At 42.6% G+C, this 23,913-nt stretch overlaps 1 protein-coding gene across 3 annotated transcripts in view; it reads left to right on the top strand.

Moving 5' to 3' along the window:
• LOC126247730 (major facilitator superfamily domain-containing protein 6) overlaps positions 1-23,913 on the top strand; it is a 217,178-nt gene that overhangs the window by 136,841 nt on the left and 56,424 nt on the right. For all 3 annotated transcript variants that reach the window (XM_049948505.1, XM_049948507.1, XM_049948506.1), the window contains exon 3: positions 19,651-19,949. In XM_049948505.1, the coding sequence (XP_049804462.1) occupies positions 19,651-19,949 (299 nt within the window). The remainder of the gene's footprint in view (positions 1-19,650; positions 19,950-23,913) is intronic.

The raw sequence follows: 23,913 nt of genomic DNA on the forward strand, positions 1-23,913 counted from the left end.
CTGTAAAAAAACTTGACTATAGATAAATGTTTTCTTGGTGGCTGCTGCAAGGAGAGAACGGGTTAGGTACAGGACGAGGTTTCCGGTTCTCAGATGACGCTGCTATCGCATGGACGGATTTATAACGACAGTAGGTCGGTGGTCATAATGCTCTGGCTGATCAGTGATCTCCGTCATCTGCTGATACTCGTATCAGAGTTTTCATTTTCCTCCTGTATTTCCTTCGTTACATCATAGTTTAGGTGTGGAGATTCCTTCGATGTCCTAAGAGACCAATCCTGGCATTACACATGCTACCTCATAGATTAGACATGTTGAGAGTGCAGGGTGTAGCTGGGCCTGGTGAAGTTTTCATCTCTGACGATTCCTATTTTCCAGTTTTTAGTGTACCTGATCAAAATGTGAAACAGAAGCTATAGCAGTAGTCCGCCAGCTAGCACGATCTTTTTCTGTGGCGCACCAATTACTCGTGTTAGTGTTTAGACTGTTTAGGTTCTGTTTAAACTGAAGGGGGAGAAAGGAAAGGAACTGATGATATCAGGTGCTTCGGGACTTGGTACGAATTCGGCGACGACGAGTGAAATTGTGTGCCAGACTGGGACTCGGACCCGGGATCTCCTGCTTACCAGGCAGTTGCGTTAACCGCTGCGCCATCCGGATACAGTGTGTATCACAAATGCACGAACTGTCTCGCCACGCTACCCGGCCGGCCCACATTCAGACTTAGCGCCATCTATCCGCAGTTGCGGTCCGGCACACATTTTCGCTCTTTGCCGCCGATTCCGCATAAAGCCCCGACGCAGCTGATATCGTCAGTTCCTTCCCTTCCCTTCCCTTCCCTTCCCTTCCCTTCCGTTCCGTTCCGTTCCCTTCCCTTCCCTACCCTTTTTTCCGGCACCCTTCAATTTACACTACTGGCCATTAAAATTGCTACACCAAGAAGAAATGCAGTTGATAAACGGGTATTCATTGGACAAATATATTATACTAGAACTGACGTGTGATTACATTTTCATGCAATTTGGGTGCATAGATCCTGAGAAATCAGTACCAAGAACAACCACCTCTGGCCGTAATAACGGCCTTGATACGCCTGGGCTTTGAGTCAAACAGAGCTTGGATGGCGTGTACAGGTACATCTGTCCATACAGCTTCGACACGATACCACAGTTCATTAAGAGTAGTGACTGGCGTATTGTGATGAGCCAGTTGCTCGGTCACCATTGACCAGACGTTTTCAATTGGTGAGAGATCTGGAGATTGTGCTGGCCGGGGCAGCAGTCGAACATTTTCTGTATCCAGAAAGGCCCGTACAGGACCTGCAACATGCGGTCGTGCATTATCCTGCTGAAATGTAGGGTTTCGCAGGGATCGAATGAAAGGTAGAGCCACGGGTCGTAACACATCTGAAATGTAACGTCCACTGTTCAAAGCGCCGTCAGTGCGAACAAGAGGTGACCGAGACGTGTAACCAATGGCACCTCCATACCATCACGCCGGGTGATGCGCCAGTATGGCGATGGCGAATACACGCTTCCAATGTGCGTTCACCGCGATGTCGCCAAACACGGATGCGCCTATCATGATGCTGTAAACAGAACCTGGATTCATCCGGAAAAATCACTTTTTGCCATTCGTGCACCTAGGTTCGTCGTTGAGTACACCATCTCAGGCGCTCCTGTCTGTGATGCAGCGCCAAGGGTAACCGCAGCCATGGTCTCAAAGCTGATAGTCCATGCTGCTGCAAACGTTGTCGAACTGTTCGTGCAGATGGTTGTTGTCTTGCAAACGTCCCCATCTGTTGACTCATGGATCGAGACGTGGCTGCACGATCCGTTACAGCCATGCGGATAAGATGCCTGTCATCTCGACTGCTAGGCATACGAGGCCGTTGGGATCCAGCACGGCGTTCCGTATTATCCTCCTGAACCCACCGATTCCATATTCTGCTAACAGTCATTGGATCTCGACCAACGCGAGCAGCAATGTCGCGATATGATAAACCGCAATCGCGATATGCTACAATCCGATCTTTATCAAAGTCGGAAACGTGATGGTACGCATTTCTCCTCCTTACACGAGGCATCATAAGAACGTTTAACCAGGCAACGCCGGTCAACTGCTGTTTGTGTATGAGAAATCGGTTGGAAACTTACTTTCCTCACGGCAGCACGTTATAGGTGGCGCCACCGGCGCCAACCTTGTGTGAATGCTCTGAAAAGCTAATCATTTGCGTATCACAGCATCTTCTTCCTGTCGGTTAAATTTCGCGTCTGTAGCTCGTCATCTTCGTGGTGTAGCAATTTTAATGGCAAGTAGTGTACATAACATCACAGCTTCGGATTCGGCGTGGTGTCTGTTGTTTCGGACTTACCCTAAAGAACAGACAGCACGCAGTCACATAATCTGTAGGTTCTTCTTGAATTGATCCTTGTAGTGCTTCAGAGTAGCACCACGGGGCCTTCTGCCTGTGCTCGCTCCACTATACAAAATCTGTCGAGGAAGCTCGTCGTTTCTCATCCGCCGGAGACGCCCAATTCATCTGCGTAGTTGACGAATGACTATGGGCGCTGTACTGAGCATCTTCACCTTCTCAGGACCAGTTGTGTTGGAAATGAAGTCATCCTATTTGATTAACGTTTATAAGCCTCTGTTCTGGTTTCTTAAGATCGCAGCGATACAGCGTCCAAGGTACCTCATAGAGCGGGGTAGAAACAACTCCTCGATGCGTCACCAGCTTGGCACATAGTGTCGGATCTTTACTCAGGAAGTCCCGATCTGTGAGACGTCCGAAAGCAACATGGGTAGCAGTGTTCTGTTCAACACGGTCTTTCCCGATGAGCGGGTAGTTGATAATACACTTCGTATACCGTGAAAGTGATCTACGTGTTCCAAAGGTGTGCTGGAGATAGAGATATTGAAAGGCAATTCCAGGAGATAGCTGTAGAAGTATCTTCGTTTTTTTATTTTTTTGACTGTTCATGGTTAAGCCAAACCGTTCATATTCACCACTGAAACAAATCTGTTGCGGCTACGCCAGTGTGCGAGCTGGAGAAGCGCTGTCCCCAGCAAATTGCAGTTCAGTATCTCGGTGGGACGGACGCTTCTCGAAAGGAGCCTGGACTCCTTTAAATTAGTCCTCTGTCAAACCTGTCTTTAAGGTCAGTGAACTCGCATTGTTCAGAGATAATAAAGCAGGGCTGAGAGGTACAGGGCAAACAATGTTGGCGCGAGGACACATCCTAGTTCGACTCCATTACTACTGTAATAGGGAATTCGTCAGATATTCTATATTCGGAGGTAAAACGCCAATACATTCACTACGGTCTTACAGCCTGGAAGTTTTAAGTGAAGTAGACGTTAGCTCTGATAGGCTACATGGTGTGACATAGTGAAATGTTTACATCTATGTTATACTTAGGGTGAACAGGGTAAATCTCATTAGTTTTTCAAACCTAATTATTTAGAGCTGAACAACAAAGCACCTTCTCAGACATTTCAACACAGTTTGCATTTGTGAGCCAAAATAGCGGAATCAGAGATAGTGGAAGTATACCAGTATTCATCAAGAATGTTTCCTTCTCAATTCTGTGACTTTTCCGGCTGGAGGCGTGAGGATTTCACCACTAGTTTGCCACGTGTTGCACTCTAGCGTGTGACGAAACTGATTTAAGGTAATACAATTAAATAAATAAGTAGTTTCGAATAGTAGATACATTGAATAAAAAAATCATCGACAAGTGGTGGCGTTAACAATACAACGGTTTAAATCGATATTTCGGTACCTTGCAACAAGTTCTCTTTAATACGTCGGTATATATCGTCCCATATTTCCGTTACAATTTTGTGTGGACTGTACAAATCTAATACGAACCTGAATTGGTGAGATGATGATGATGATGATGATGATGATGATGATGAGATTCACGATTATGTTGTTTCATATTTTTATCTTTCTGCGCGAATTTGACATACTGCTTGTATTTTAAAGTGAGCGGGGGAGGGGGGGGGGAGGCTACTTGTTAGATGTAGAGGTTGACCTCCCGCAACAGGACTAGCCCCCGCCGGGCTCCACTTGCCTCTGATCGGCGTGTATCTTAGTATGTTAATATGATTGTTTTTTCGTTATTTCGTCTTGCTTGGTACAAAAGGTCAAATTGGCTGGTCACCGCTTCTCCTTAAGGAATCCTGTGGTGCGGCATTGTCTTAACATCACCATCATCAGATATTGTCCTTGTCTCACCAATGGCAATACTCTTAAAGTTTTGAGAAACCGATTTGTTGAAGCTGTCGATTCAATAAACAGGGACATGTTGATTCGTGTGCGGAATGAAATGGACTACAGTTTCGATATTTCTCGAGCAACACATGGTGCTCAAAAATGGTTCAAATGGCTCTGAGCACTATGGGACTCAACTGCTGTGGTCATCAGTCCCCTAGAACTTAGAACTACTTAAACCTAACTAACCTAAGGACATCACACACAGCCATGCCCGAGGCAGGATTCGAACCTGCGACCGTAGCAGTCGCACGGTTCCGGACTGCGCGCCTAGAACCGCGAGACCACCGCGGCCGGCACATGGTGCTCATGTACAGTATATGATAGTATTGTGTCTGTGAAAACATATATCTTACAACATTCCTCTGTCTAGTGATTAGCGCAGAGAGTTTATATATTTCACAATTTTTCTGTTGTAAACAACTGAAATCTTTTCTTTCTTTTTGAATCTCCCTGTATGAAGGAAGGAAGGAAGACACTCATGCTACTGAATCTTGAGTACTGCTTGAATGGTACTCCAGCAGGCCGAAATAAAGGATGATATCAAAGACGTGCTGCTAGACTTGATACGCCAAGTCTGATCAACACGCGAGTGTTACGGAAATGCTCCGTGAACTCAGATGGGAATCCCTGGGTGGAAGAAGACGGTCTTTTCGCGATACGCTATTGAGAAAGTGTGGAGAACCCGCATTTGCGACAGACGGCAGAACTATGCTACTGTCACCAACGTAAATATCGTGTAAGGATCACGGAAACAAGAGAAATCAGTGCGCGTACGGAAGCATGTGGACGCTCACTTTCCCGTCGTTCCCTGTGCGAATGGGTGACACACGGCCACCTACTGCGCCGTGCTGACCCACCTCAGTGTAGGTGCGGCGATCGGCTGACAGTGGCCCATATCTTGGTGAGCTGCCCTTTTCTGGCTGCCCTGCGACTGACTCATCAGTTACCGGATTCGTTGCAATCAATTTTAGCTGACAAGGCCTCATCGGCTAATTTATTTTTACGTTTAATATGTGACGGTGGGTTTTATCATTCTATATAAGTTTTAGCGCATGTCCTTTTTCCCTTTGTGTTCTCCATTCCAATCCTTTCAGGGTGGATGTTTTAATGTGTCGCGGAGAGGCTGGCTTTGCCGGCCAGAGTGGCCGAGCGGTTCTAGGCGCTACAGTCTGGAACAGCGCGACCACTACGGTCGCAGGTTCGAATCCTGCCTCGGGCATGGATGTGTGTGTTGTCCTTAGGTTAGTTAGGATTAAGTAGTTCGGCTGGCTTTTCCTTTTTATTCTCGTCGTCGGCCAGCAACGGTCATCTGCTCTCTTGTTTTACCCCTTCTACCTGTTTCTTGCTTCTCTCTGTGGTTTTCTTTTCCAGTTTTGTCCATAGGAGTGTTGGTTGTCCTTCTGTCATTCTTTTGGTTCTTCTTTCCTCCTGTCATTGTGCTGTACTTCTCCTTTCTTTTCTTCTTTCCCTTCTGTAATTATTTTATGGGGAACAAGGGACCGATGACCTCGCAGTTTGGTCCCTTCCCCCCTCCCTCCCCCCCCCCACCCGCTACTCTTTTAAACCAACCAACCAACCTACCTACCTACCTCTGCGAGTGGAACAGGAAAAGGAAGGCCTAACGGTGGTACAAGGTACCCTCCGTCTTGCGTCATATGGTGCCTCGCGAAATACACTAAAAAAAGGAGAAACGACGCACAACGAACGAATTATCCGATGGGGATGGAAATTTATAGGTGTGATGTACATGTACAAATAAACAAATGATTACAATTTCAGAACAATTACATTATTCATTCAAGAGAAAGAGCTTCACAAATTGAGCAAGTCAGTAACGCGTCGGTCTGCCCCTGGGCCATAACCTAGCAATTATTCGCCTTGGCATAGATTGATAGTTTTTGGATGTTCTCCTTAGGGATATCGTGCCAAATTCTGCCCAACTGGCACATTAGGTCGTCAAACCCCGAACTGGTTGGCAGGCCCTGCCCATAAAGCTCCAAACGTTCTCAATCGGGGGAGAGATCCGGCGATTTTGCTGGCCAAGGAAGGGTTTGGCAAGCACAAAGACAAGCAGTAGAAACTGTCGCCTTGTGGGCAGTCATTACCTTGCTGAGATGTAAGTCCAGGCTTGCTTGCCTTGAAGGGCAACAAGACGGGGTGTAAAATGTCATCGACATAAGGGTGCCATGGATCGCAAACAAATGGGTTCTACTATGAAAACGAATGGCACCCCAGACCGTTGTCGGGCCAATGGTGGGCGACAGTGAGGTTGGTATCCCACCTCCATCCAGGGCGTCTCTAGACACGTCTTCGGCCTGGAACATCATTGAACAGAATAAAATTGTCTTCAGTGATGATTGCAACTTGGAAATGGGCACCGATGACCAACCCAGACGTGTCTGAAGACGGCCTGGAAGCGGTGGGATACCATCCTGACAGTCGCCAGCCATATGACCCGACGATCAGGTTCAAATGGTTCAAATGGCTCTGAGCACTATGGGACTTAACTTCTGAGGTCATCAGTCCCCTAGAACTTAGAACCACTTAAACCTACGGACATCACACACATCCATACCCGAAGCAGGATTCGAACCTGCGACCGTAGCGGTCGCGCGGTTCCAGACTGTAGTGCCTAGAACCGCTCGACCACTTCGGCCGGCCCGACGATCAGGAGTGGTGGTCTGGGGCGCCATTTCTTTTCATGGCAGGACCCCGTTAGTTGTGATCCGCGACACCCTCACAGCACAGCGGTACGTCGAAGATAATCTTCGCCCCGTCTTGGTGGTCTTCATGGCAATCAAACCTCGGTTTATATTTCAGCACGAGAATGCCCGCCCGCACACGGTGAGAGTTTCTACTGCTTGTCTTCATGCTCGCCAAACCCTTTCTTGGCCAGCAAGATCGCAGGATCGCTTCCCCCGATTGAGAACGTTTCGATCATCGTGGGCGGGGTCCTCCAACCAGGTTGGAATTTTGACGATCTACAGCACCAGTTGGTCAGAATTTGCCACTATATCCCTCGGGAAAACATCGAACTACTCTGTCATTCAATGGCAAGCCGAATGACTACTTGCATAAGGGTTAGAGGTGGACCAACGCGTTCTTGATTTGCTCAATTTGTGAAGATCTTTCTCTTGAATAAATCATCCAGTTTTTTTCTGAAATTGTAATCATTTGTTTGCCTGTACATGTGCATCACATCTACCGATTTCCGTACCGTTCGGATAAGTCGTTTGTAGTGGTCCTTTTTTCCTTAGTCTGTGTACTGTCGCGTGATCTCCACCGCACACAGTTTTTACTTTATATGCAGTTTATCTGGCATAATATTTTAATTAATTTTATATTGTTTATTGTGGCGAGCTCGACAGATAAAATTTGATCCTCACTATTCGTTTCAGCAGTTGATAATATTAGACCTATTATGTGTTGATACGCACAACACTAACAGATTTTCTGCTGTGGACGCACGATCTTTAATTTGCAAACTATTTTTTATATAACACTGATCTGGCTTGTTAGATATGGAACATGGTATCATTACTGTAACTGAAATAAAAAATGCCCTTCGCTACTTTCATCTCTCGAATGCACTGAAAATTACTCTTATACCCGTACGGAAGTTAAAGTATGTTATGTTCGCTAAATGTAAAAGCTGCAGCGGATATATATATATATATATATATATATATATATATATATATATATATATATATAATATGAGAGAGACACTATTAACTGCCACGACTAACATGGGAGCATGAAACTAAAAAAAATAGAAATCTGACTTTTGTTATTAGCCAGAACATATTTTGCACAGCAGTCTTTGATCACACACAAGTACAATTTTATCACTCATGAATTATTTACGTAACTGATAACATAATATCAGCTGCCCATGTCCACCTGAAAATGACATAATAAAATCCAAATTGCCCTCTGAAGTTTCCAGGAAGTTGAAAGAGAGAATTTTAATGTCCCGTTACCTGCTAGCTATATTGCGGGCAAACTGCTTTCATTCAATTTAATTTGAATTTGCCGCGAAAGCGGTTCCGGCGATCGCTGCACGGCTCTGCGTCATGAAAAATTCCTAATACGCTGAAAACGGCCAAGAATGTGGAATGAAATCTTGGGCAAGCTAGCAGTAAATTATTACAGGTAATAATTTTAAAAATTTCTATATTAAAAAAATCATCATAAATTAGAAGTACACATCTTTTACAAATATCAGCCTCCAATGGCGTCTTTCTCGATCAAAGGACAAACGAAGGCTACCTAAGCATTCAAGCGAGCGTCACAGGCTGTTACAACCTTAACGGGTAATGTTTTAACCTCCACTATTTACAGACAATTTAATATGCATTGTTGTAATTATTTTTGTCATTGTCTGCTTCGATACATACATTCGCCGACCACAGACGTCATTTGCGAAATATAGATACATAAATATTGCACAAACATAAAAATGAAAAATTGTTATTTCCTTTTATACATAATCAACAACAATTCATACAGTAATGAAATAATAATACAGATAAATGTTTATTTTTATATATTATAAAGATTTTGTAAATATCTTGCCAGGACCCGTCACAGTATGTTGATATATGAAAGGACGAGGTAGGTGAGGCAATGATTCAGTGAAGATGAAGGTTGTATGAGGGTCTGTAAGGAAAGGATATAGAGATGAGTGGGTTGCAGGGTAACTGACAAGTCAATGTCTTGGAGAGCAGGCTATGGGAATGTCCGGTTAAACTAGCGTGGATAGGCGGTTGAACATGAAGAGTGTCTGGTTTTGTGAATAGCTGGCTGTTACGTTGAGGACACTTTGACGACTATGTGAACCAGCCTATGTGCAAGTCTTGCTTTCTGAGATTGTCTTTCACTGATACCCATATGGTCTCAAGGTGCTAGAGGTTCGAGAAACATCAAATCTAAAGCTTCTTCGCTTTGAATTACACTGCTTGTGCTTGTTTCGCGAGGCTGTTCCGAGGTTTCGGCTTCGCTGCTCGCCCGGGTGGCCTCGGCCGCTGCTGGTGGGTGCAGCGAACTTGAGACTGGCACCGTGCCCACCACGTGTCAACAGTGTGAGAGCAGTGCGCGCCAAATGTTTTCTGTCGTAACGTTCCAAAGTGTGCTTTGCTGCGCACAAATCCTCGTAAATCCGTATAACATCTCCCAATTCGAGACTTTTAATTTCAACTTTGGTACTGAGGCAGATGACGCAGTGCTTATCACATTCTCCTCCCATGTTGGAGGAGCGGGGTTCAGCACCCCACCCAGCCATTCGGATGTATACTTCCCTAAATCACTTACGGATAACGGCAGGATGCTTCCACTCAAAAGGCTATCAGCCATTTCCTGTCCCATTCTTGCCTCTGTACGGCTTGCTTTCGATCTCTAATGACCTCGTTGTCCACAGCGCTTTCATCCTACTCGTTCTGGCTTTCTATTTCGGGGGGAAAGGTATTCTTATACCCTCAAGCACAATTTAAGCTTCGCTTTTCTGTGGTTTCCTTAAATTTCTTCAGGCTATTCCAGAGGGTTCTATCAAAGATGTTGCTGGTGATTTCTTTCCATCTGCTTATAGTAGCTTAATCAGCAACTCGTTAGTTCGCGACGTAGGAAGCTGAGCCATACAATAGATGGGAAAAATCGAACGGTTAATACCGATACCAGTATTTTAGTTCTGAATAACTGTAACATTTTGGGCATTTGTTTGGTCTCGGTTATAACAAGTTTTCTTAATTTTTTACTAATAACCGGCTTTTCCATAGCAGCAACGCTAAATTTTTGGTTTTTAAATAAAACTTTTACTAGTACTGTTTATTCAGAAAACTTACATTGCTTTGAAATGTTGGAGTATTATAGAAATTGGGGAAAACGACCAGCACTATTTTAATAACAACGCCTGCATTCAAAAACTAGCAATAAACATAGCTTCAATTTTATTGAGAACTATAAACTCGGGATGACTGAACCGTTAACTTTGTATTGCTTCAGGGTGAAAAACTGATACAATCCAAAAGTGAAGATACAGGGAAGCCATCAACTGACGACCTTTCACTCTCGCCATTGCTGCGCACGTCTCCTTCACCTTAGAAATATTTACTGAAGACAATGAGACCGATTTATCCCGCAGCCTCAAGCCCGTATCTCCGTGATCTTCTACGCCTCCACTTTGATTAGAATTTTTCAATCTTCGTTCTAAGTCAATTTATATTAATTTATATTATATTAATATAAATAATTTTATATAATTATCTATAATTAGATTATTTAACCAACAAATATTTAAGTTAATTTAATATAAACTTAATTTTATATTAATAACATATTACATTAATTTACATAATTGTATAAAATATATTTATTATATTATTTAATCTTTCTTTATTATTAGTGAAAAGAAAGATTAAATAAGAAAGAATATAATACATTTATTGGTATACATGTTCCATATTAATCTTTATTTATATATAATAGAGAAGTTGTTGTGGTCATACGTGGGTGTGTTTCTTTTTTTTTTTTTTTTTTTGTTAGTGTTTGTGATTTTTTTCTTTTTCTTTCTTTAAATATTTGAATCTTTTATATTTTCTTAATTTTATAAATTTTCAAACTTCTTATTTTGTTTTCAAAAGTTTTATTCTTGCTTGTTTATTCACTTTTTCTTTGTATTATATGTAAGTTTTGTTAAACTAAATGTTCTTTTTGCAGTAATTTGATTTAATTATCAAGTGATTTTGGATTTAGCAATTGATTTAGTATCGGCATAATTCGTGCCAGCAGCCGCGGTTATACGATTGATACAAGTGAATATTATTGGTTAAAACAGTTGTTTATATTTTTAGGGTTAAAATATAAATTTGTAAGGTGAAATGTTAAAATTTATTTGTAGCTCTTTTATGAATCTGTGAAATTTAAATAATAAACTAGGATTAGATACCCTATTATTTTAAATGTTAATTATATTTACCAGGGTACTATTACTTAAGGTCTTTAAACCCAAAGAATTTGGCGGTATCTCGTTCCATTCAGAGAAGAAATAGCAACAAAAAACCGAAAATCGGTTAGTTCAAAAAGCGGTTATTTTGAGCGGTTTTAAAACTCGGGTTAAACCAGTCACGAAAAGAACCGGTGCAACTGAAAACCAATTGGTTCAGCGATACCGCCACCCCTAAGCGAGATCCGAATCGAATCTGCGCGGCACGCTGGTACACAGCCCAGTCTGAGATCAGTCTGAGAGTGGTTTTCTCGCAGTTTTCCACGCTCGTTTAGGCGCATGCTGGGCTGGTCCTCAATCTCGGTGTTGAAGCACTTGTATGGAGTGACTCATCTGCGGAGGAGCTTGCTGGGTAAGCTGCTATTTGCAGGTAAATTACAGCCTTTTTCGGGTGATCATCACAGCCTTGACCGATTTGGAAAAAAATTCACCAGGCTGTATTTTAAAATTCTACTTTATTCAACACTATTATAGTCTGATTAAAATTACGTGATAGTTGACACTTCACGTGTTGGAGCTGGTGTCTTTCAGTCAGAGCGCTCAACGATACGTCCGAACCGTTCACCGTTGTCAAACAGTCGCAACAACCAATTCCTTGTCCGGCTTTCTTTATTGTTGTGCTTGGATCGTGACAGTCTCTCTCTCTCTCTCTCTCTCTCTCTCTCTCTCACACGTCAATGAAATACGTAAATTTCGTACAGAGAACTAACCGAACACTATTGGATGCTTCTGCGCAAGACGCGATTCAGCGTGTCACACAGTCTTCATGATGACAGCGATCGGCTAATGTTAGATGAGTTTCGCATGACACTGCGTGAAGCCAATTTTTGAGGACTGCAACTCATCGGTGCGATTGGGTTACCACAGTCGTAAATATAACTACTTACTCAGTATTGTAGCGTAGCGCAATGTTTAGCATCTAAACCTAACGTGTAGTAGATTGTGAGTCCGAATCTTTTAAAATGTAACGATTTTGTTTAAACTTTCTTATTTGCTCTTATTTTTCTTCCTATTCGATTTTCGTTTGGAATCTGCCTGCGTCGCCCATAATCGGCAGCCAAGTGTCAGTGACTACTGCTCATCGGATGATAACGCCACAGGATAGGTTCAGGTAGGCCTATGCAATGATAACGAGAAATTACAGCTCGCTTTTCGAGCTGAAACTGATTTTTTTTTCTGTCTTAAGTACGCTCGCAGAGGTTGGCTTTAATCGCCGTGAACGCAGCGATCGTCATTTTAGTTCTGCCGCAGGTTGTTCACCGCCGTTTTCTCGGATACACTGCACATCGCTAGGTTGTGGTTAGTATAGGACAAAAGTTTAAATTCTTTAAATTCACAGGTACAGAACGGTTAGTATCTGCAGTTCGGTCACTGGTGACTTAAAATCAGCTGTCGACAGAGTATCTTTCATTTCCGGTATACTTCGCGCCGGCTGCTTCCAACATTTCTCCGGGTTACACATTAACAGCATTTGTGAAGTGACCGGCCGTGTTCGTGTATCATCTACAACCGAGAGGTAATCGGCAGCCGATGTCGCAACACTACAGCAGCAAGTGACAGGCCCCAACTACAAAGTAATTTTGACCGGCAAGGGGAGAAGAGGCGGTGGCTTAAAGTTCCTGATCACCAGACTTTGCTTCAATGTCTTGATGTAAATACTAAACGGCTCCGCAGTGTCTCATGAAGTGAAGACATATGACACTGTTGTTTCTCCGTTCGTCGGATGGGGACGTTAAACTTGGTTACCCCCTTCGTGCTATTCGCGAGGAGTAGGCTGGCTATGTCACCACCACCACCACCATATGCATCTATAACAAATATGAATAGTGCAAGCAAGTCGATAAACTATGTGAACTAAAATATAAAGTGCACGGAATAATAGTGGTTGGAAGAAGTATAATGTTAACACACTGCTGAAACACCTCACACAATCAGTAACAAGAAGACAAACGTGATACATACCTACAAAACACACATACACGCACCTGTCCTACGTCTAAACCTTCATCTGTTTTCTGCAAACCAGTGTGAAGTGCACTGCAAAGGGCACGTCCCGTTGTACCAGTTATTAGGATATCTTCCCGCTCCATTCACATATGAATGCTGTAATTAATCTAATCTCGTCCTCATGATTCCTGTGTGAGTGATGCAAAGTGGATTGTAGTAAGAGGGGCGTTCAATAAGTAACGCAACACACTTTTTTTCCGAAAGCACGTTAGTTTTATTCGGGATTCCAATACACCTGTTATTCCCCAATCTTTCGGCTACAAAACCCTATTTTTAAACATTATCTCGGTTCAATGCAACGGCCTTCGCCACATTACTAGGACGACCTCTATGCCTGCATGGTACCAATCTACTACTCCTCGTCAGATTCGTCTTGCTACATCAATAACATCCCCATCATGCATGCACTGCTTCCCGTGGAGTGCATCCTTCAGTGGACCAAACAGATGCCGGCCAGTGTGGCCGTGCGGTTCTAGGCGCTACAGTCTGGAACCGCGTGACCACTACGGTCGCAGGTTCGAATCCTGCCTCGGGCATGGATGTGTGTGATGTCCTTAGCTTAGTTAGATTTAAGTAGTTCTAAGTTCTAGGGGACTGATGACCACAGATGTTAAGACCCATAGTGCTCAGAGCCTTTTGAATCATTTTTGTGAACCAAACAGATGGATGTCAGAGATACGAGATCTGGTGTGTACGCTGGATGAGGAACAGTCCAACGGAGTTTAGTGATCTCTAAAGCACGGGGACTTGTGTGAGGCCTTGTACTGTCATGGAGAAGAAGTAGTTCGTTTGTAATTTTTGTGGGATGCTGAAGGCATGAGGGAGGATATCAAACAGAATAACACATCCAGAGTCCCAGAAGACTGTCGCCATGATTTTACCAGCTAAGGATGCGGCTTTGAACTTTTTCTTCGGAGAAGAGGTGGCGTGGCACCACTCCACGGACTAGCAGTTTCTCTCTGGTTCGAATCAATGAACCCATATTTCATCGTCCGTGAGGATGTTCGACATAAAATTGCGACAGTCAATCTTGTAACGTGCAAGCAATTCTGTGCAGATCGTTCTATGGTGCTCTTTAAAGTCTTCTGCTAGGCGGCGAGGAATCGATTGGGCATCCACATTTGAGTACTCCAACTGATGGACGAATGTGTCAGTGCTACCACCAGAGATGTCCAGTTGAGCAGTGAGGTGTCTGCTTGTGATCTTCGATCACCTTGAATGAGTGTGTCTGCATGTCCCAACATTGTATGAGTCACAGCCTTGTGTGGCTGGCCATCACGCAAAAGTTCGGACAGGTTTGCGGACGTTGTTGTGTTGATGACAGACTCCTTGTCCAACCCACCATGGTTTTGCCACCCCTTCCCCCCCCCCCCCCCAATCCCGTCTGCTCCAGGGGGCTCGACCATCTTTGATGGATTCGTGCTTGGCTACCACAGAGCCGCAGCCTTAGCAGCATCTTTCCCCTTCCATGCTGCAGGTGTATCTGCTTGCCATTCTTTTTCCCCTTCCTGGAGGAACATTCCTGAGGTGTTTTTCGGAATGTGTTCTGCATTTTCAGTGGATGACATCAGAACAGTGTAACCATTGTTTTTTTGTTCCTATTTTCTTTCAGGCCAGAACCAGGGAGGGGTGATTGGCTGAACTGTTACCTTCCCAAATTGCTTATTGGTCCCACTGTCAGGTGTTCGGGAAGTGTGACTTGAGGTGTGAACAGTCACCTAAGACAGGTAAGCCAACCTCTCAGGGTGGGGGTGGGGTGGGGAGGGGAGGAGAGGGGGGTTGGGAGGGGAGGGGGCGCCCAGTTGGAAGGAGCACGCCATCACAGACGCTGGCAGTCACGAGTGATTTTCTCGCAATGAGCCAATCATAGTCTTCGCAATCCACGTCTACCAAACGTAAACGGAATGAAGCTCACAATTCAAAGACGCTCCCTGCTGCACCACAGTTCAAAATGGTTCAAATGGCTCTGAGCACTATGGGACTTAACTTCTGAAATCATCAGTCCCCTAGAACTTAGAACTACTTAAACGTAACTAACCTAAGGACATCACATTCATCCATGCCCGAGGCAGGATTCGAACCTGCGACCATAGCGGTCGCTCGGTTCCAGACTGTAGCGCCTAGAACCGCTCGGCCACTCCGGCCGGCCCACCACAGTTCGTCATGATTTCACGTACTGAAGACAGTCAGTCCCTCGCTACGGTAAATCCGTTTATTATTCAGAAAGGTACAGATGCAACTTTCCCAGTGGGTGTGAACCCTTCACCACCTTGGCTTCGTGAAGCAGCCCATGCTAACCTTGATCTTCATTTGCTTCCTAAGGACACTACTCCAGCCTCACTCTATACCTTCAGTTTCACGACCTTTGCATGGAACTTTGCGATATTACCTCTGTATGCACTGATGGCTCTCGGACTGACGGTGGGGTCGGGTGTGCCTTTGTCAATGGCACCCGAGTCTTCCAATATTGGCTTCTGGCACACTGCTCAGTATTTACAGCCAAGCTCTTTGCCCTCTATCAGGCCACAGAGGAAATCTGGTGACACAGACTTTTCAATTGTGTCCTCTGCTGGGATTCACTCAGCACCCTTCAACGTCTGTGTGTGCTGTACATCACCCATCCTTTAGTGCAGCAGGTCCAGGAAAACTGTCACTTGCTCACTCTTGGTGGAGCCACTGTGATGTTTATGTGGGTTCCTTGTCATGTCGATCCACCATGCAGTCCTCATACCTTACCCTGCTAGTTCCTGTATTCCCTCTAGTAATCTCTGTGTTGCTGTCTGTCAGGAGGTGGTGTCCATTTGGCATAGCCAATGGTCCTCCCTTCACGTGAATAAGCTCCGGCTTATTAAGCCTCTCTGAGGCTTGGACAACCTCCTCTCGGCCCTCCTGCTGGGAGGAGGTCATTTTAATTAAGCTGGTATTGGGCACTGTCTTTTTAGCCACTGTCATTTGATAGTGGCGCTACCCCACCACCTTGTACACATTGCTCCCAAGGTTTAACTGTCTGTCACTTCCTGATGGAATGCCCATTTTTTAACCATTTATGTTCCTGCTTGGGTTTGCCGTCTGATTTATCAGCCATTTTAGTAAATGATGTGTGGGCTGTTGACCACATTTTACTTTTTATACATCAAAGCAATATGGTGAAGGCTATTTAATTTTTAGTTTTTCGACCTCTGTTTCTGTAAGGTCTTTTTTAGCCCTTTCTCCACATGCCTGTTTTTAGCCATCTTCTCTTACGTCAATTGAGACTGATGTGTAGTCATTTTAACTCCTCTCTGTCTTCATGATCTATAGTTCTGTCTTGGGCACGTATGACCCCAGTTGTATTTTGTGTCCTAAAGAAAAACAAAGCAAACAAACAAAATAGACTACATAAAGAGCAGTGTGAGAATGTTCGCCATATGGTCCGTCGTGTGAAGTTTGTCATTGGACACAATTACAAACTGATGTGAAGCCAAAGAGTCATGAAGTTTCTCTTTAGAACTTTAAACATTCCGGTTGTAGTAATATGTAAATGAAAACAGTTGGGGCCTACAGATATGGAAAAATAACTTGCAGTTAGCTACATTTCTGTAGCACACTGTTATGTATAACCAGTGTCCTAGGCTGATGAACTGCATCTTTGACATGATTGAAATGCTGTTCAAGCAGAAGTTTTCAAGCGCTCAAACTAAATCAGTTACCACACATGTAATCGCACTATTCAGTGTGGAACAATTTACCAACAGTCTTGAAGAAGCGCATAATTGATTTCAATAATTATCAGTTAACATTAATGAACACATTATTTTTTAGTCCCACTCGAGCAACTAGACATAAAAAGAAGTATAGTTCCCCCCCCCCCCCCCCCCCCACAGGCTACCAGTTCTTAAATACATCTGTCGAACAGGAGGAGTTGTCTGGGGGAAATGATTTTAGGTTGAATTTTAAAAACTTGCTTTGCCACCTGTCAGACATTTTTTGTTATGGTACCATGGTACCAGTGTTGGGTAAATTATCAAAGATTTTTGTTGCTGTTGGTTGAACACCTTTCTGAGACACGGACAGATTTTGTAATGGATCATTTATGCCTCTAGTGTCGTAAATATGGACATAACTGATCTTTTCAAATTGTGGGGGATGATTTATGACAAATTTAATTAGTGAGTGTATGTATTGTGACAGTGCAGTTAAAATGTCTGACTCTTTGAAGAGGAACCTACATGACTGTGGATTAAAACCACAAATTATACATATCTTGTACAATTACTGGTCATCCTGTCTCCTGTTTGACAATATTAATAATTTCTGTCAGAATGCAAATATTCAAGAAATTTTAATGTCTTTTCTTAAAATATTACAGTAATTTTTTGTGGAATCCAACTGATGTCAGATCTTGACTTATACTGACCTTTAATATAACTTTCCCTTTTCCTCTTACATGAGATTTTAATTCCCTACATGACTCATTTCATACAGACATCATTTAGTATGAGGTCTGCAATTCTGAATAACTTTGACATATCATTACATGCCATCCTGTGTATGACTGCTCTGTGTCAGACTCCTTTGTATGTCTTACATTTTCCAGCACTGATAATATCTTTACTGTAGCTGAAAACTAGATCTTCAATAAAGTATGGATTGAATCATGACTGACTGCTGGCTTCATACCTTTTTGAGTTACATCAGTCACCGTGATTCCAATGGAATACAATCTGATTAATCCCTTAGTTATCCATGGGTTACTTGTTTTTTACTAGATTTTATGGACAACAGTTTAGGAAAGCAACTTTCAATTGTTGACATGATTTTGCTAAGGAATAAACTGAATTTGTATAAAACTTTCTCTTAAAATATTGTATTTTTTCTCATTAATAAACTTCACTGTTTTGCAAGAACTTGCATCTGGGTTGTCGCATGCTATACTGTTTATTTCCATTAATTGTGCATGGTACACATTTATTGCTTCAGCCTGCATACTGTCATTAAAAATGTTATCTGCCAGAGTCTTGCTATCTTGCTGATAAGAGCTGGAAAATTGGCTACTGAAATTAGATTGAAATACCTAAATAAAGATTTCACTTCATTTTTCCTGTCCATATCTTTTAAAATAATCTACACTGAAAGCTCGGCAAACTACAGATTCTTCTTGTCTAACAGGTAGTTCGGTAAAGCATCTTAATTTCTCATTAATAGCTGAAAGTTTCCTAGAGGGGAACTGTAGACTGTTATAATTACCAGAGAAGTTATCTGCAATAACAACTTGCTTCTAAGTTCTGATCTGCAAGAAAACTTTTTGACATAAAAGTTTTTTGAGAATCATATCATGTCATGATATAAAAAACTGTTTTGACTTAGTGCCCAACTTTTACATAATTTTCAACTTTTTTTTCCATGTTAACTCTACACAAAAATACTGCTAATCTGCAATCCCTGATTTTTAACCTCTCTGTCTCTGTGGTTACATGATGTTCAAAGAGGTACAGAACATCCATCTCTTAAGAATTTCACACATCTTCTACGCATACAAGAAGCTCGTCTATCTTATTTTTCAACCCTCTAATGTTCTGATGAAGCAAATTAATTTTGTCTTCCTTGAAACTGTTACATATATTTTGGTCCCACTCTGTTTTAATTTCTTTAAAGACTGTCTGTCTATAAGCTAATTGTGATCTAAAAAATGTGCCTACATGTCTCCAGTCATCACAGGGATTTTGTCTTGTGCACCTGTGTTGTCCTTCCAATTCCTGCAACATGCTCAGCTCTGTCCTTCCCCCTCCTAGTCAGGTGCAGGCCATGACTAGTTCACACAATTTTTGTCGTGAACCTACGCTGTTAATTTCAGTTCAAAACTTGTCATAATTGTGTTGACATATAATTCATATGCCCAGTAATATTTTTAACCTGCTTATTTTGTCTCAGTAAATAAGTAATGTTAGTATGTGAGGATGAAGAAAATTCAATCATGTCATGGCTTTCACTTCCCTGACCTGGACTTTTTGTTCAATAATTTGAAAAGATCCTGATTTTATTTAAAAATAATGTAGGAATGCTACCAATGTTGCTAAGCTGAAGAAATTACTAAAATATTAGTGTTTTTTTTTTTTTTCTTCTTTGAAGGCGGAGTCATCTGATGTACCCCCCTGAGATACTGTCCTGATAAGATCGTATATGTATTATTTTTAATATGTATCTAAATACAAAGTGGCTTGAGTTGCAAAGTGTTTCTGGGGAACACACAATATAGCTGATCAAATTGACGAGCTCCTGCAAAGTGCACTTAAAGATTCATTGCAGTATATTGTGTACATTACTTTTAATGCATTTGCCATTTAATAATGCATGTGAACAATTTTTATAACTTACATTGCAGCCCTGGGACCCATACTGCACCAGCTGAATGTATTTGGCAAGCAGCTGGGTGTCTCAGAAGTCGTCATTGGAGGGATTAACGCAATCTTGCCCATCTTGTTCCTGCTTGCGAAACCTGTGTTTGGCTTTGTGGCAGACTACTTTAGAAGCCAGAGGAAGCTGGTCTTCATGCTGCTCGTCTGCTCCATGAATGTGTCTCTTGTGTCGCTGTACTTTGTACCTCAGCCCAAGGTGCCCTTCCTTGCTGAATATAGACTGAATGCTATTAACACCAGCTTGATTGATGAATGCACGAAGCTGGTAAGTTCACAGATACATACTTAATTTCTTTCCTTAAGCCTAGTTAGGCCATTATCTAACAGCAAAATAAACTCATTTTTGAATAGTAAGCTACTTTCTTTCTCTTTTGAAATGTAAAGACAGTAATGTAAAAGTGTTGTGACATTATAAAAAGGACTTCTACATTTTTTCAGTGGTTTAAGTGAATTTCAGTTTTTATAAAATTACTATAATAATATTTACACCTGATTTTGTGGAGCTAAGCAAGATTTTCTGAGGAGATTGTAATTCTGGCAGAGATGGAAAAGGACTTGGAAGAACATTTGAACAGAATGGATAATGATTGTAAGATGAACATCAACAAAATTAAAATAAGAGTAATTGAATGGAGTGTAATTAAATCCAGAAATGCCAAAGCAATTACAGCAGGAAATGAAACCCTAAAAGTGACTGATGAGTTTTGCTATTTGGGAACCAAAATAATTTATGATGGCTGAAGAAGAGTGTATATGAAATACAGATTACATTTTTAGCAAGAAAAATATTTCTGAAAAAGAGGTATTTGTTAATATTTAATATGAATTTAAGTGTGTGGAAGATTTTCTGAAAATATTTGTTTACAGTGTACCCTTGTATCGAAGTGAAATGTTAGTTATAAGCAGTTTCGACAAGAAGAGAACAGAAGCTCTTGAAATGTGGTGCTCCCAAAGAATGATGAAGATTAGATGTCTGGATTGATTAACAAATGCCGGCGGTTCTGAATGGATTTGGGAGTGGGGAGGGGGGTTACAATTCGACCAAAAGAAGGGACTGGTTGAGCAGACATTCCCTGAGATATCAAGAGATTGTCGAAAGTTGAATGAGGGGTAAGAAGTCTAGAGTGAGACCTTCTGTAAGAAGGTTCAAATGGGTGTACACTGTGGTAGTTAAGCACATATGAAAAGGATTTTACGGGATATATAGCATGAAGAGCTGCATGAAACCAGTCTTCAGACTCACCACCACCACCACCACCACCACCACCACCACCACAACAACAACAACAACAACAACAACAACAACAACAACAACAAGTGGCGAATGCTTATTCTGTACCTGTTGGCAGCATAAAAAACAACACATCTACTAAGCATACAGATAAACATGAGAGGACTAACATGCTTAACCTTGTGCACATATTCACACAGTTTTTTGATTCTTGGCTCCCTAGACATCAAACAGCGGAAGCTGGAGTACTTAATGTTCTTCTATTCATTTCTAGTAAAATTCAATTAAAAGTAAACTGGAAACAATGAAGTAACACACATTTGGTAAGGACTGGTCAAAGAACTGATTGTCACCTTGTCTCTTCCTCCTGACACTGACCTGGGATTGTGTAAGGGGACAATCCCTTCAAGTAAGAATTTTCAAATGGAAGTTAGCTCATAACATTACCAAGAAATATTTCTATCAAACTACAAGGAGACAGAAAAGGCTGTCCAGTATTTATACATAAGAGGCAAAATTCCAGTGCTGATGAAACTGACATATAAAAGTGTGATCTGTCAAAGTATCACTACCTTGCCTGTTCAGCAGTTGTTGCCTTTACTCCTAAATTACATTGCCTGGCAAAAAAAAAAAAAAAAAGTGAATCATCCAGAAGACATGGCTGGATGTCACTGTAGCCTCATACACATACACACCATCAGCAGGTGGGACAGGTAGAATGGCCACCAGTGTGTGTTGTTGTTTGTATTTAGTGTTGTTAATGGGCTTGTAAGATATACGAGCTGGTATCCAAAATTTTCAGGACTGGTGCTGCATCTGTTGAAAACCTTATCTTTGGACTAATGGTCACCATAACCCTCCACGTATGCACTGGTCCAACGCTTATGCCACTGGTCAAACGTTTTCTGGAAGTCCTGCTCTTTGAGGGTGTTTGTCACCGCCAGCGATACTTCTTGAATCCTCTCTAGAGTATCAAACTGATGGCCTTTTAATTTGATTTTTCAGTTTCAGGAACAGCACAAAGTCACAAGGTGCCAAATCTGGGTGGGGTACAACCGCGATGTTATTTTTTGCCAAAAGTGTCATGGTGAGCAACATTTGTGACAGGGTGCGTTGTTGTGAGGCAGCAGCCAGTTCCCTTGATGCCAAAGTTCGGGCCATCATCGCCGCACGTTTTCATGGAGCTGTCGCAAAACGTCACAGTAGTACGCAGAATTCACTGTTTGGTTGGGACGAATTCTTTGTGCACAAAGAAAATGATGACCATGCTCTTCTCTTTGCTCTTCACCTGTCTCACTTTTTTGGGTCTTGGAGAGCCACTCAAACACATGTGTATGGCTCATGTTCTGTCCCCCAAACATTTGTTGAATCATTGCAAGGGCCTGCGTAGCACTTTTCCCAAAATTCACAAAGAATTTGATACACACGTGCTGTTCTGTTTGTGAATCCATCGTAAAATCGCAGCACGCGAAACACAGTATTATGGAAATCACTGTGGACATGCAACACGTCCTCCCAGCTGAATACCAGCCGGCCGAAGTGGCCGTGCGGTTAAAGGCGCTGCAGTCTGGAACCGCAAGACCGCTACAGTCGCAGGTTCGAATCCTGCCTCGGGCATGGATGTTGGTGATGTCCTTAGGTTAGTTAGGTTTAACTAGTTCTAAGTTCTAGGGGACTAATGACCTCAGCAGTTGAGTCCCATAGTGCTCAGAGCCATTTTTGAACCAGCTGAATACCACTCCGCACACTGACTCATCAGATATGCAGCTCTCGCCACTTAATGGTGCAAAGATCTACTAGTCCTACTTTCCAGATGGCAGCACCAGTGCCAGAAATTTTGGATTCCACCTTGTAAAAGTGCTGTGACCAGCATCAGATGTTGAATGATTACTGTGAAGGGCACAGATGTGCCACATACTTGTGTGAGATAGCATTATCAGCACATGGCATCTTGAAAGGGGCTTCTTTGTGGGTCTACATCTGGCTAGCTGATTGATTCGTACAATATCTAGATCTGTGGGGTATTCAGATGTGACAGTGGTCTGATGTTGGACCCCCATGGGAAGGTGAGGACAGGCATACTCAATGTCTAGCTTCCAGTAATCCACATCTGACCATCCACATCTCCCATCAAGGGAGGGTTGACTTACTGTGCACCAAGCATATTGTAACCTCTTCACATTAGTGCATTCCATCTGAGAACAAATAATGGGCTCCCAACACGATTCTGTGTCATCCTGCACCATATCAGAGACTAGCAGTATCCAGACTAAAGTGTTACCATCCCATGTGTAAGCTGACGTTAACACCATGACACAAATGATTGCATTTGGAGTGGTGCCATTACTGGTAAGCATGGACTGCTGGTGAATGGCATTATATTGTGTTCAGTGATCAGTCTCTGATATGCACTGCTGTAGATGACCATTTTTGGTGAGTGTGGCACTGTCCTGGGAAGAAGTCCTAATGTTTTGGAGAGCCACTGCAGTGTTACTCCTGGTTTCATAATGTGAGGAGCCTTTGTGTATGACTTCACAGCCAAGAGAGAGACCCGGTTAAAAGTTTATGCCCACTTGTGATGCTGAATCTGGCCGGAAGAGTCTCACATGCTGCCTCAGTTTCTATATTGGTGGACTTGAGTTTCTTGTAAAGTGTGACAAATGCACCACCCCCATTTCACATCGGTCTATCTTTTTGATATATATTTATATTATCCCAAAAATCTCATTGCTGCAATTTAAGATTTGAGCTCCACAGCTGTCTCTGGTTGCTTCAGACTCTGGGATTCCATTGTGAATGCTTTGGCAGTTGATCACTGGGCTTTTAATTGTTTCATATGAGAAGGATTGGGAGGATTTATTTGGGTCTTTTATAGTTATCATGTCTGGGCTGGATGGAAAATCACCAAATCAAAAGAAAACAACTCTTGTGTGCATTCCATAGAAGCTCGACCACCTTGGTGGCAGCCTACTGTATGCACTGTTCCTTTGACCCAATT

The sequence above is a fragment of the Schistocerca nitens genome, chromosome 1, assembly GCF_023898315.1.
Source record: "Schistocerca nitens isolate TAMUIC-IGC-003100 chromosome 1, iqSchNite1.1, whole genome shotgun sequence".
NCBI classification, from domain to species: Eukaryota; Metazoa; Arthropoda; class Insecta; order Orthoptera; family Acrididae; genus Schistocerca; species Schistocerca nitens.